Source organism: Cataglyphis hispanica, chromosome 24, assembly GCF_021464435.1.
Source record: "Cataglyphis hispanica isolate Lineage 1 chromosome 24, ULB_Chis1_1.0, whole genome shotgun sequence".
NCBI classification, from domain to species: domain Eukaryota; kingdom Metazoa; phylum Arthropoda; class Insecta; order Hymenoptera; family Formicidae; genus Cataglyphis; species Cataglyphis hispanica.
In genome coordinates this window covers 511,114-524,236 of record NC_065977.1, presented here as the reverse complement: position 1 = coordinate 524,236, position 13,123 = coordinate 511,114, and the positions used below count along the sequence as shown (strand labels likewise).

General features: G+C 28.6%; 3 protein-coding genes across 6 annotated transcripts; all 3 read right to left on the bottom strand.

Annotated features, from left to right (window-relative positions):
- Positions 1–454: 454 nt before the first annotated feature.
- On the bottom strand, positions 455–3,514 carry LOC126858319 (sorting and assembly machinery component 50 homolog). 3 transcript variants are annotated; one of them, XM_050608564.1, is made up of 8 exons: positions 3,494–3,514; positions 2,999–3,082; positions 2,786–2,866; positions 2,477–2,695; positions 2,076–2,290; positions 1,629–2,001; positions 1,140–1,434; positions 455–794 (listed from the first exon to the last, which is right to left on the bottom strand). In XM_050608564.1, exons 2-8 carry the CDS (start codon positions 3,008–3,010, stop codon positions 610–612), a joined length of 1,380 nt encoding a protein of 459 aa, XP_050464521.1. In that variant the 5' UTR covers positions 3,011–3,082; positions 3,494–3,514; the 3' UTR covers positions 455–609. The 3 variants fall into 3 exon arrangements, with proteins under 3 accessions (XP_050464521.1, XP_050464519.1, XP_050464520.1); XM_050608562.1 differs by lacking the exon at positions 3,494–3,514 and adding an exon at positions 3,321–3,487; XM_050608563.1 differs by lacking the exon at positions 3,494–3,514 and adding an exon at positions 3,321–3,487 and having other exon boundaries at positions 2,076–2,278.
- Positions 3,515–3,904: 390 nt separating this feature from the next.
- Positions 3,905–10,513, bottom strand: LOC126858302 (anoctamin-1). 2 transcript variants are annotated; one of them, XM_050608520.1, is made up of 11 exons: positions 10,259–10,513; positions 9,413–9,749; positions 9,050–9,175; positions 8,497–8,976; positions 7,982–8,375; positions 7,639–7,871; positions 7,352–7,549; positions 6,620–7,052; positions 6,321–6,526; positions 5,904–6,191; positions 3,905–5,726 (listed from the first exon to the last, which is right to left on the bottom strand). In XM_050608520.1, the coding sequence occupies exons 2-11, from the start codon at positions 9,716–9,718 to the stop codon at positions 5,403–5,405; spliced, it is 2,988 nt and encodes a 995-aa protein (XP_050464477.1). In that variant the 5' UTR covers positions 9,719–9,749; positions 10,259–10,513; the 3' UTR covers positions 3,905–5,402. The 2 variants fall into 2 exon arrangements, with proteins under 2 accessions (XP_050464477.1, XP_050464478.1); XM_050608521.1 differs by having other exon boundaries at positions 9,413–9,662.
- A 278-nt stretch (positions 10,514–10,791) lies between these two features.
- LOC126858337 (prenylated Rab acceptor protein 1) lies at positions 10,792–12,890 on the bottom strand. Its single transcript, XM_050608587.1, has 5 exons — positions 12,793–12,890; positions 12,375–12,448; positions 11,839–12,072; positions 11,511–11,710; positions 10,792–11,384 (listed from the first exon to the last, which is right to left on the bottom strand). Exons 2-5 carry the CDS (start codon positions 12,440–12,442, stop codon positions 11,278–11,280), a joined length of 609 nt encoding a protein of 202 aa, XP_050464544.1. The 5' UTR covers positions 12,443–12,448; positions 12,793–12,890; the 3' UTR covers positions 10,792–11,277.
- Between the last annotated feature and the right edge of the window lie 233 nt (positions 12,891–13,123).

Genomic DNA, 13,123 nt, shown 5'->3' with positions numbered 1-13,123 from the left:
CTTATATCACTAATTATATTCTGTATTTATTTGAGCAATGTGTAGTAATATCTTAATTGATTTTTAGTAATATCTTAATTGTTTAGTAATATCTTAATTGATTTTTTATGGGAATTGCGACGATAAATTTTGATAAAACATATACTATTTGCTGATAATGAATTAGAAAGTGAATGATATTTTTGTTTTTTGTGAATTTTTTATATCGAACTTGAAAATAATTAAGATTTATCTTTTTTTTTCATTTTTTTTGTGATATTTCTAATATATTGCGTAATAGTGACATATGAAAATTTTTTGTTAAATTATGATTCTAATGTCATATTTGCATTGTTGAAACAATATCAAAAATATTATATTTTTTGACTACCATAAAAAAAAATTTTAATTTAGCAATCTGGATAAATGGATTTCGGGTAGTCGTCCTTTCTGCACTCGCAAAGATAATCGAAAATAATGGATATCAACTTTATTACGAATATTTTACACTCTATGAATCTTTCTGTCAGATAAACAGAAATTAATTTACACATGTAATCTCACTACCTTCATTTACATCCAAATCCATCATATAGAGATGACACAAAATGCAATAAACTATCAAGGCGCTCAAAGATACTGCACACCAATACCGAATTGAAATTGTTGGAGCACATCACTCCTCACGAACAACAAAGGTGCAACTAGATTCAATTCTATGCGGGCAACGTTTCCTAGTTTCATTGCGATTCCTCCACCGACGGCACACCGTACGTTCTCTGTGAAAATCTTCATGTTCTCATTATAGAGATCTCCTGAAAGTTTATAATGTATATAAATATATAATCAATATATATTAATTAATATGAAATTGAGCAATTAATGAACTAAATACTAAATATTGAGAGAATAGAACAAGCAAGATATCGAGACAGATACAAATATAAATAAGAATGCCGATAATACGAGTATAATCGTGTGATTATCAATGAATTATTCCACTTTTTAAATTTTACTTTCATTTAATCAAGTCTCATTGTTTTGCGTCGAAAAAATTAAGATTATAGTAAGTCTTATCAAATCAATTTCTAATGACAATCTTTTCAGGAGTTTTTTTGTAAAAAACAAGAGTCAATGTATAATTATCAAATCACTCTTACCATATGTGAAAGTGAAGTTGGATAGATTGCCGCCATTGACGAAACCGTGTAGCCGAAATAAATTCCCGAAACCATTATGACCAGGTCTAAATGGAAGCGGCGTATATATGTGAAGAGCTGCTGCCCAATACATTTCACCGCCCACAGAATTTCCATTGTAACGCGGTCCGCATCCCCTCATATCAAATCCCCGAAGATTCAATGGACCACCCAAGAAGAAATTATCAGCGATGCTTATTTTCATATCATTACTGATTGCACTCAACAATCCAGATTGAAGGCCAAGTTGGAATGTCTATCAAAAATAGAAAATTTTTCTATGAATTGAATGCATCTTCTTTGCTCCCCATTCCTGTTATCTTATTATATTTTTCTATAAATTAATCCTGACATCTCTCTATAAATTTTTGTTTATATCTTTTTACAATCGATATAGTATTTTTCAAAATGAAAAATATTCTGTAAAAAATGATATAAGTAAAAACTTACAAGGAACTCGTGTGGCGACCAGTTACTTTGTATAGTAAGCTCGTTCTTTAAGAAACCTATGTCACCACCTAATCCAGCCATCTCTGTTGTTAATCGCAAGAGACTTCCAGTAACGGGAAATATAGTTGAATCTCTTTTATCTATTGTCCAAATATATCTCAACGCGGATTTCAAATTCGGCCCGCATTGTTCCCGAACACGAAAGGCGGCTTGTTTTGAACAAGATATGTTTCTAAATGCAGCTTCATATTGTATATTATGTTTAGAAGTACTCGTTTGATTAAGCTCCATATCTAAAAGTAATCCTTTATCGTTTTGTTTAAAACCAGACCATGGAAAATCGTGCGACGTGCTAAATACAGTACCAGTTAATCTATAAAAGATTAAATAAAATTAATATAAATTTAAGTAATGAAATTATGTAGATGCATTAATATTCCAACTCACACTGTATTATATAAGCTCTGTGGAAACGGTTTAATGGCAGATACATTGAAATTGATCGAACTTTTATTACCATGAGAGTACTCCATTTGAACACGTTCTGCTCTTCCAAACAGATTTGGCGCTCTTGCACTGACAAGCAAGGATCCTTCGTTGTTCCCAACCATAGTGCTAATGCCGCCAGCCAAACGTCTCATTTCAAGTACCTTAAAAGTGACCTAATAGCAAATATACAACCTATTGAACATTATAATTAAATATATGTTCTCACATGTGATATACAATAACAACAAATTGCATTTAATAAAATATGTTTATAATAACAAAATGCGATAACAAAATACATTTAAAGCTGAAAAATTACTTAGTGTTTGTTGAATTAATGTGTAATTATATAGACCCACTTCTACACCATCAGGGGTGGCTTCAGGACCTTGACTGGTGTCAATGTAAACTCCGACATTTTTAAAGCATCCCAAAGTATCTAATTTCTCTCTTACTTTATAAGCACGTACAATGACATCCTCGAAATTTTTAGCTTTGAACAAATCCATCACTTGTGGCTTGATTATATCATCTTTTGTTCGCATAAGTCCATCCACATGTATTTTGTCGACTCGTGCCTGACATAATAAAAAGCAATTCTTAAAATTAAAGACATAAAAATTTGATAACTATGTTTAAATAATTTACATATTTTAATGTTTACATACTTTAACTGTTTGTAAAACAATACGTTTTGCTTGTGCATTTTCTTCTTCCTTATGTATCCGAGATTTATTGAGAAATGTTGGCTGCAAGAAAAAAAAATAGAATTTTAATATAATTTTTTATCTAATAGTATAAAAATTAAAAATGTAAAAATGTTTAAACAGACTATTATAAAAATATACTGAATTGTAATATAATATAAATTGCAAACATACAAGATCACCCATTGGTGATTCATCATGTTTATTTATATTATCCTTCAATGACTGATCTAAGCCTGAAGGATTATTGAAAGGTTCCTAAAAAGAAATATCCGCTCGTTAAATTACATACACACATATTATATATTTCTTAACAGAATTAGTAACATATGAATTATGTAAAATTTCCTGCGATATTAATTGTTATTCCCGAAAATTCGGATAAAAATGAAAATTATCTATGTCAGTATATTATTAGAAATTACTCATTTCCAAGAATTACACACGAGGCTTTAAGGTTATGCCGTAACTTCTAATAATAAATATGTGCATATACCTTAGCATGAACAATACCCATTTTATTTCATCGATGAACTTTTTTTTTCGTGATTGCCGCGTTAAAATTTCATACCAAAATGGATATTGTGACGTATCCACGGTGATTAAATGTATGGGAAAATTTATAATTTAAATCTTAAATACTAAAAGAAAATATATCGAAACACATACACAAAAACACAAATAGCACAACCAGTGCCATCATCGGTGCGAACGCAGTACTATGTTAACTGTTAAAATGCGCGGCACGCGATATATATTTCTTCTACAAGGTGTTTAAATATTAACGATTGTCAATGATCCAAAATTAATTCTCATATATGTAATACTACTATATTGCTTCTTCCTTCTATATAGTAGTATTACATATATGTTAATTCTTGTCTCAATCATGTTTCATATATTTCAAATGAAACAAAAGTGCGTGCTTACACTTATATAAAATAAAGCTATTAGAGAACAAAAAATTAAAACATTTGATAAAATTATGCATAACAAAAAAATATGTTAGCTAAAAACTTAAAAAGAATCGATATTTTAAAAAATCTATATGGTGTAAAATTCAATCAAAATAAAAATTAGTTAATGTATAGTAACTTTTTATTATTCTTTTTCCTTTAAAATATTTAAGCGTAAATTAAGGGAATATACAAATTTAAAATATATATTTTTATAACAGTATAACAGTAAAAGAGATGTAGATCATTCATCTCATATAGAAAATATTCAATATAGAAGAGAATCTTAATATAAATCTGCAAATATCATAATAGTAATCTATATAATTAGTTAAACAAATATTAGATTCTTCTCAAAATACAATTTATATCAGTTTATATAGTCAAAAAAATCCGCGTTTTTTTGTCACACAAAAATATATGCATATGCATGAGTGTATGTACATACACACACAAATATACATAAATTTACAATACAATCCTTTGTACAATCCAATTACTAAATATATTTAAATAATCCAATGTGTATATATAGAATGTCTTTTAACATCATGTTCAATAATATATTTTGTATAATGTTATATAATTTCTTATCATTCAATCACACTTAGATAATTGGATGACTATATATATATATATATATATATATATATATATATATATATATATTGATTTTATTTCTACTAACGATTAGATTAGATACGAAACATTCTATACAACTGTCTCTTTCTCTGTCGTTATATATGTAAAGTACATTGAAAATATTTTTGTGACAAGAATAACTGAAAATGTTAGAATAATAAATTCCAGAAAAGTTGCTAATAATTATGATTAATATTAAAGATTTAAAATTCTGGCAATAACAGTAACAAATATATCTTATTGCACTATAATATCGCTTCAAAAAATTAACTCTGATAGTTGCAATAAACGTACACACAATTCTCTCTCTAATAATTCAATCTTAATTCTCTAATAAAGTTTATAAAATTGTAGAGATTCTTATCTCCGCCATGAAAAATATGTGCATCTTATATAGCGTCTATTTTATAATTAGAAAGTTAGGAGTACTTGGGTTCAGGGATCACGCTTATATACTAAAAGCGTCATCTATCTTTGTTATTTACTGAAAATTGAATAAGGACAGAATACGCTCATAGCGCTAAAAGCATGCTCCCCAAGTCCAGCCTTAAAATTGTGGCTTCCATTAAAATATACCTTCCAAAAATAATATCTTCTCGTCAAATTCCACGAATTAGCTCACGACTAGCGAAAATCACGATATTTTTAGATTCTTGATGCAAAGAATTTGTCGTTTTCATACTAAGTGATTTACTTTTATATAAAACTATTCATAGTTTTATATGAATGTAAAAGAAAATTCGATATTTTCCTTTGTCTAAAATTTTAAAAAGTATACCAAAGTCATAATAGTGACTATTTTAATCAACAATAATTATTTATATAGAAACAGAGAGAGAGAGAGAGAGAGAGAGAGAGAAATTAAAATACAATCGTTAATACTTTGACAAAAACGACATACTTTTTGCACTAATCTAATAATTTTCAGAAAATTATATTAGACCCGCATAGATTCCCATCAATTTGATGAATTTTCTTGATCAGACTGCAGCAGGGCTAATACGCGGAGTTGTATTAACCGGGGAGAGAGGACTCCCATGGACCTCTAAATCGAGTTCGGAAGTCGAGAGACAATCTCTCATAACCCTATTCCATCTGTCGGTACTTTCGTTGGCAACTACGTATGTTTGCGTGATCCTTGGCTCTACGACATCAGTCTCGGGCCTCTCCAGAGCACGTAATGCTTCTTGATGTATGATAATCTCATTGGTGATGTACGCTTCGCGACGTATCTTGTCGCGTAATTTTGGGCTTATATCAGGAATACACCATCGTACAAGAATCATCACGAATGCCACGACATTCTGAAATATGCGCAAAATAATATATTGTAATAATAATTATTAATAACTGCATGTAAAATAGCCCAATAAATGTACAACACACACTATCTTCTTCATTTACTTTGATTTAAAGAAGATAGATCGATGAAAAGTAAATAATCTGAACATTAGCATATATTTGAATAAAAAAAAACATACCTCAAAAACGACGATAAAAGCTAATCTAGCCGCTAGTATATGCCAAAACATGATGGTATAATCATACTTGTTTGGCGAATCTGGTGATTCTCTGTAATCTTGATAACGGCAAATCTCGATTGGGGCTTGACCCAATGATGCCATAGGTTGAGTGCCATTTTTCAAATCGCTGGTATTAAATTTTGATAGAGAATGCTCTAGAAAACCTTCTAACGAATAATTATCAGAAATTGTTATACGATAAACTAGCCTTGGTATAAAATTTGAAGTAAAAGCTATGATAAATCCCTAAAAAACAAAAGTGATTGTAGTTATTTAAAAAAATAGTTGATATAATTATTAAATTATATACTTCATGTCTAAATACAATTATTAAATTCCATATCTCTATTTCCTTTAATAAAAAATTAAACTTACATTAGTAATAACTGATAATTTGGAAATGGAATCGAGAATGCGATACCATATGCCTATATCTCTCACGCGCTGTCCGACCGGTCTTCTGTACATGGTCAATAACTTTTTGGCGTCCAATCTCATCTCAAAAATATTATTCAGTAAGGCAAAGAACGGCGCCAAAGGAAATGCAGCGACAAAAATTGTAACAAATCCATATTGTAGCACTAAAAAAAATATTTAGTTATATATTTGTTTAATAAAAATCCATTACTTTAATTATTTATCACTGTGTTAGTATATTGTTTCATCTACTTTACCCATTTCTAAATATTCGGGAAAAAGACTTCTAGGACCCCATTCAACTAACTTATAATCTCTGATCCACTGCAAATACTTTCTAGACGAGTATCTCATGTTATGGTCTTTCAATGTTTTCGCACCTACATGAACTTTCAAAGTATTCATCCATTTATAAAATAGTGGAAAGAGCATTTCTAAGATAGTATTCATAGCTTGCTTGCCAATCATGATAATACTCAATTGGATGCATAATTCTAAAAGGCAACCACCTGGTCCACACTCTTCTTGTCGAAAGTTAAAGAAACGATTATAATTTCCTGGATAGCCAATAAATTTTCCTTTAAAGAAGGCTATATAAAATATGGAAGCATAATAATTGACAAATTCCAATAAATAAATTTTTAAAGTTAAACTGTCATCAAATTCAGACTGAGTACGGAGCAGTTCAAGCTGAAAACAATAATAAAATGTATGGATTTTTTATTTATTAAAAAAACAATAAAACATCTTTATTTTCAAGATAGGTTCTAGTCACATTTTTTTCTACTTGTCAATAAGATTTTAATTAACATTATAATCCATCATTCTTTTGAAAGTTAATCAGTATATATAGAATGAAAATAATTTTACTTTCATTAAAATTATTTTTTTCATCAAGTGATATGTTAATAAATGGATAAAATACAGTATAGAGAATATTCCAGTTCATTATTTATTTTACATATAAATTGATTTTCATTTAATATTACCTCTGTCAAATATTCTGCCAGCCAAACATATAACCAATTGAATAAAATGATACAACAGAGATTAATGCTTGCAGCAGTAGCAGTAGTAAATAATATAGCATAACTGGTTACCATAGGATGCCCATAAACACTTAATGCAGTTAGAACAGACATTCTGTACAGGACTACTCCAAGCACAGCAGCCATAGCTACAACTATCTGTAAAATTATAATATTATAAACGTAGCAAAAAAATTATTTTTTTATTCCTTTTCCTATACACAATAAAAAAAAATAATTTGACTTACCAAAAGTAGAACAACTGAGAAACTAAGAATTGTGGCAGGAAATCTCATCTTCCAATATGGTACTTTTGGCTCTTCTGTATTTGTAATAATATTAATAGATTTTTTTTTAATATGTGCAAGCCGTGCTAAGTACTGTGGCCTAGGATATTCTTCTTGAGCATCTAAACCAGTCAAATCCCATCTATGAGTTATTTCAGCAGAGTATTTCTTCCATAATTCAAGGAACAATGTAGCTATAAAAATGACACTGCTATAGCACAAAGTTATGAAATATTATATAATAAAGTACAACATAGCCTTATAGTAACTATTTATAATCAAATTATCAATAATTTTAGCGTACCCCATAATGACATAAATATAGAAAAAAACACAGTTGAGGGATTGTCAAACAAATAAGTAATTCTCGCATGTAAACATGTCTCCTTGAGATCCCAATAGCCACAAAAATGATCACATAATGGACACATTTCGATAGTACCATTGCGATTACAAATATCTTCACTTGGTTCATTATAATACAAAGTAGAGCAACTGTATATGAAACATAAAAGACCAACAATACTAGCTGGAATCAGCATATGAGTGTAGAATCCCAGCCAAGCAAAGTAAAGTCCTATCTTCACACCAAAATATTCTTTAATATAATCTAAGGGCTGATAATGGAGGCATTTTTTCAAACTGGCCCATTCAGTGTACAAAAGATAGCGCATTGAGTCTGCAGTATGTAGATTTCCCTATAAAAAATTAATATATTTAAAATATGAAGTGTGAGAGATACATCTTATATTTCTATATTTAGAATAACTTCTTTTTTAATTACAAATAAAGATTAAAAATTTTTTAAATGTAACTTACATCATGAAGCGGATACGCCGCGACATATGCATGCTCAGATATCAATCTTTCAATACCAAATGCAAAATCGTCTTCCTTGGTTTCTGTAAATTTAGTTCTATCCAATATAAACTGTACAATACGCGACCGTGTTGCTGATGTGAAAAAATTAGGCGAATTCACATCGAATAAGTATTCTTTATCTCTGCTATATACAGCTGTAAAGTTTTGCTTCATTGTTGGAAAAATGTTTGTGTCTACATAATATTTGCTCATAATTCGTCGAATAAACGTATTGACTTCTTGGATAATAGGATTGCTGTTTGTTTGAGATATTTGACAGCCAGGCAGTTGTTTCATAGGCAATCTTAATTTCAATATTTCGGCATATCGTCGTAGAACTTCCTTAGGTGCATGAATTTTTATAAAATGTAAGCCATTTGTTTCCACCTGTTCATATTCTAATTCCAGTCCTTCTTTTTCGAGATTTAGCTCAAATACCTGAGAATATGATAGAGTTTTCATAAATCATAAAATTGAAATACATTTTATACAAGGAATAGTTTGAATTTACCCTTCTGCGTTCAACATTACGATAGGTTTGTGCTTCTCCATTAAACTCATCCCACACAAGTACAAAGTCAATTGAGCGAATTTCATCACGAAAATATAAACTATATTTTGTACCAGAATGAGACAACTAAAATATAAAAACTATTATATTAATATTTCTTAAAAAAATATGTTGCAGTCAAACTTAACAAAATACAACAATCTATCAATCTCCTACAGAAATAATTATAAGCAACTTAATAATATTTGTTGAATTAAATATTGCGATAAACAATTTGCAATTATTCTCCTAATAATAATTCTAGTAATAAATAAAAGACAATATCTTATGTGTATCGATTAAATATAAAAGATTGATTCTTACCAATCTTGCATCGTGTATACTATTTCTTGTATCTGTTTGGCTATTGTCTATAACTGTTTCGTTTGTATCATTATTTATAGTGGACGAATCATCTGAAGGATGAAGATTATCCAAAGAGACAGCACTGTGCATACTGTTTGCACTTATTGCGTCTTCGTACAGGGTATTACGAATACTTTGATACAATGTTTGTTCCGAGCCTTGATTTAAACCGTTTTGCACTGATTGATATATACTTAATCCAGGAATACTGCTTGTTCGCCGTTGCATGCATGTAAGAGAAACCTCTTCATCATCCTCTTCCATTTTTCAATAAGAGTTCATAGAGTTTCAAGCCCTTTTTTAAACCAAACAACATGTACATCATGCAAACCGAAAAAAATAGCTTAAAGTTTCAAAATATTACATAATCAAAAAGCATGACAAGACATTTTTCCATATATATATATATATATATTTTTTTTTTTTTTCATATATCAAAGTTAATATTTCAAAATCATGGTTTGAAATGCAACAGGTGAAAATTTATAATCTTAAATATAATTTATAAAATTTATAAGGAAGCTTCCATATTTTCATAATTTTATATAGCATAATCTTCATTTTTTAATTTTTTATATGGAATTATAAAATGATGCAAAAGGTGTAAGCTCATAAATTATAAATAAATCTTAGAATACACACACATGCTTTTCTTTCTGCTAGTCAAAACTAACCAAAACGCAACATGCTTTAAAAATTATACTCACGAAAAAAACAATCACATAAGCTAACTGTTAATAGCCCATTGTTCAAAAGAATCACGATTTTTTTTTTTTATTAACAGAAATAGTATCGTAATCTTACCTGATACTGTTCTCGCAACCATTTATCGAATGATTCTGATACTTTTATTCTTGGAAGACTGTCTCGATCGTTCTTCTTTTTCGAGTTATTCTTATTAAATATTATGACAATTTTATATCATTATTATAAAAATAAAAAAACTGGCTTTTACAATTATATATAATTAGTTTTTGCTACGTGACTCGTACTTTGAACCACACATTAATATGTCGCGTCACATTTCGCATGACATCTATACGTCACAATTTCCTTTTAGAGGTCTGCTAGGATTTAAGATCAATGATCCAGAAGCGAGACTGCAAGAACAAATCTGTCGCGAATTTATCTTCATTTTATTCAATTTTGAATAATAAAATATAAAAGAATCATTTTTTTAAATATATAATTTACAAAATGTATTATCTAAAACAAATGAATATTACTATAAGTAACTCTAATCATGACTAATTAACAAGTAATTTATACATCCTGCAGATATATACAATCACATTGAAAATATGACGACTCTGATCGGAAGTAAGTTTCCGCGGAGATACTTGTTATCAGAGCAGATATTTTATTTAAATCGCGCTTATTTTCTATTTTGCTTTATTACAATTTTATTTTGTAGAAAAATTAAGTTTTTTAAAATTAGTTATTTTTTTAATTATGTTATTTAAAATTCATACATAATATTTTACTTTTATCAATTTTTACCACTTCAGTAAATCATATAATAATATTTTATTTCTCTTATACATAACAATTTTTACAAATTTAATAAAAAATATATTATTAAATTTTATTAGAAAAACAATAACTCCCTCCAGTTTTAGTGCAAGAAAATTACAGTACATTCTATTTCCCAACTGTGCCCGTTACTTTATACATATATTTTTAATATCAATATATATATTAAACTAATTATTGATAATATTTATAGTTTACATAAATAAATATTGTTTTAATAATTTTTCCACTAAAAAAGAATAAAATAATTATTTTATTCTTTTTTAATAGAACATGAGTTATTTGTGACATCATACTTCTTCCATAATTAATGTATTGAGTTCTTCTTCTGCTGGATTCAGCACTGCATCAATATTATAAAAGGCAGCGTGCAATGTTATTAAAAACCAAGAGACTCCTGAAAAAGAAATTATATATATAATGTAAAATATATAATATGTAATATGTATATATATATGAATGCATGTATATATTACTACTTTTTATTTTGTGTAAGTAAAACTATATAGGATGTGTTATTTACCAAGTACCCAAAACATAGCTGCATGTGCACCAATCAGAAAAAATACAGGCAATGAACAAATTGCAACTATAGAATATGCTTGTGCTAGCGTCAGTTTATGATTTAATATTGTTAATTCCTGTTTTGAATGCCGCTGAGAAAGTTTATAACATATCCCAAGAGAGACAGCAACTGTCATCAATAACAGAGGTGAAGTGATCCTAAAATAATACATTTAATCATACTAGTGATATCTTAAGGAATATTCATAAACAATTAATAGTTATATATTTATATACATCTTATATTTAAAAATATTAATATAAAATATGATGAAAATATCTCTTACAAACAATATATGACTAATCCAATAAACACAAATAGATAATTGCTCTGGAAATATTCAATATTCTTTACAACTCGTTTACTCAATCTTGTTATATTAGGTGGTGGCCTGATATTGTTTGTATTAAGAAATAATGACCATGGTCGAATATTGGCTTTTCTATGTTCAATCCAGTCATGAGCTTGAGGATAACCTATTTGATTAAGTGGTAGTTGAGGTAATTGAAGAAATTCAAATCTGTAAAATAATACAAATAGAAAAATTACAGAGGGATTACAGAGCTTAACATAATAAATCAAATCAAACAATAATGGATTCTATTTGATTTTATATATATACATTTTGTCTTTAATAGCTTCTTTATCATTAAAATCGTAACATATACTTGTAGTACACATTGTTTGCATATTATAATTAATAAGCAAATAAATAAACAACAATGCTCTGTTTTGACATGCCAATGCGTATTGTGACATTTGCTTACAGATTAGCTAAATCATATTAAATCTCAAGAGAAGTATATTGAATTGAAACATTACCCATTTGTAACTTTTTGCTTTTCTGAGGAAACCTGCATATCTCCCATTGGAATCTCTACATGCGCCATGATTTCCTATGAAAAACAGACGATTCTCGTTATTCGTTCTAAGACTACTTGAGATCACTGTGTTCAGAGTTGTCTTTTACTTCCTTATTCCAGCACGCGATTTTTTTTCTTTTATTTACACTCTCTACGTCTTCATATTTTCTTTTTTCCACCGGGAAATGTGGATATGTATTTTGTTTTAAATAGAGAAAATATAAAAAGATGCAACGTGTAGAACGAACATATTTGACATTTAACTAAATCGATATTGTCAAACTTTATTTGTCATTATATTTGTTATCCGTATTCGAGTCAAATTATATTCATTTACTACAAGAATCTCATTATTTATGAGCTCGATCGAAACTCACCAATATCTCGTAATATCTAACATCAAACAGAATTTCTTCGAATTTATCTGCGAAAGTCACTAAAGACAGATCGTATACTCTGACATTCGATGTGAAATTATTTTAATTACCGATTGAAATCTCATACTCTTGATACCTATCGTCGATAATTTATTGCGGGCGATAAGTTATCAATGGTAGATATCGAAACATATCAATTTTGCTTTTCTTCAATATGATTGTATATCGATGATCTTTCTTTCGTATTGTTGATAACAGATAAAACTGGCCTCCTGAAATTCCAAGGACGTGATATCAACGTAAAACTCGGATGACCTATAACAGAAATATC

Excerpts from the sequence above, each read along its gene's own strand:
- LOC126858319 (XM_050608562.1), bottom strand. The coding sequence starts at position 3,341 with ATGGGTATTGTTCATGCTAAG. Across the intron at positions 2,867-2,998 it reads AATCACCAATGGGTGATCTT|CCAACATTTCTCAATAAATC; the intron begins GTATGTTTGCAA and ends TTTTTCTTGCAG. Across the intron at positions 2,291-2,476 it reads CCACCCCTGATGGTGTAGAA|GTCACTTTTAAGGTACTTGA; the intron begins GTGGGTCTATAT and ends ATTTGCTATTAG.
- LOC126858302 (XM_050608520.1), bottom strand. The coding sequence starts at position 9,718 with ATGGAAGAGGATGATGAAGAGGTTTCTCTTACATGCATGCAACGGCGA. Across the intron at positions 7,872-7,981 it reads TATATTTATGTCATTATGGG|CTACATTGTTCCTTGAATTA; the intron begins GTACGCTAAAAT and ends TCATTTTTATAG. Across the intron at positions 7,550-7,638 it reads TCTCAGTTGTTCTACTTTTG|ATAGTTGTAGCTATGGCTGC; the intron begins GTAAGTCAAATT and ends ATAATTTTACAG.
- LOC126858337 (XM_050608587.1), bottom strand. The coding sequence starts at position 12,442 with ATGGCGCATGTAGAGATTCCAATGGGAGATATGCAGGTTTCCTCAGAA. Across the intron at positions 12,073-12,374 it reads AAGCAAAAAGTTACAAATGG|ATTTGAATTTCTTCAATTAC; the intron begins GTAATGTTTCAA and ends ATTATTTTACAG. Across the intron at positions 11,385-11,510 it reads AGCTATGTTTTGGGTACTTG|GAGTCTCTTGGTTTTTAATA; the intron begins GTAAATAACACA and ends TTTCTTTTTCAG.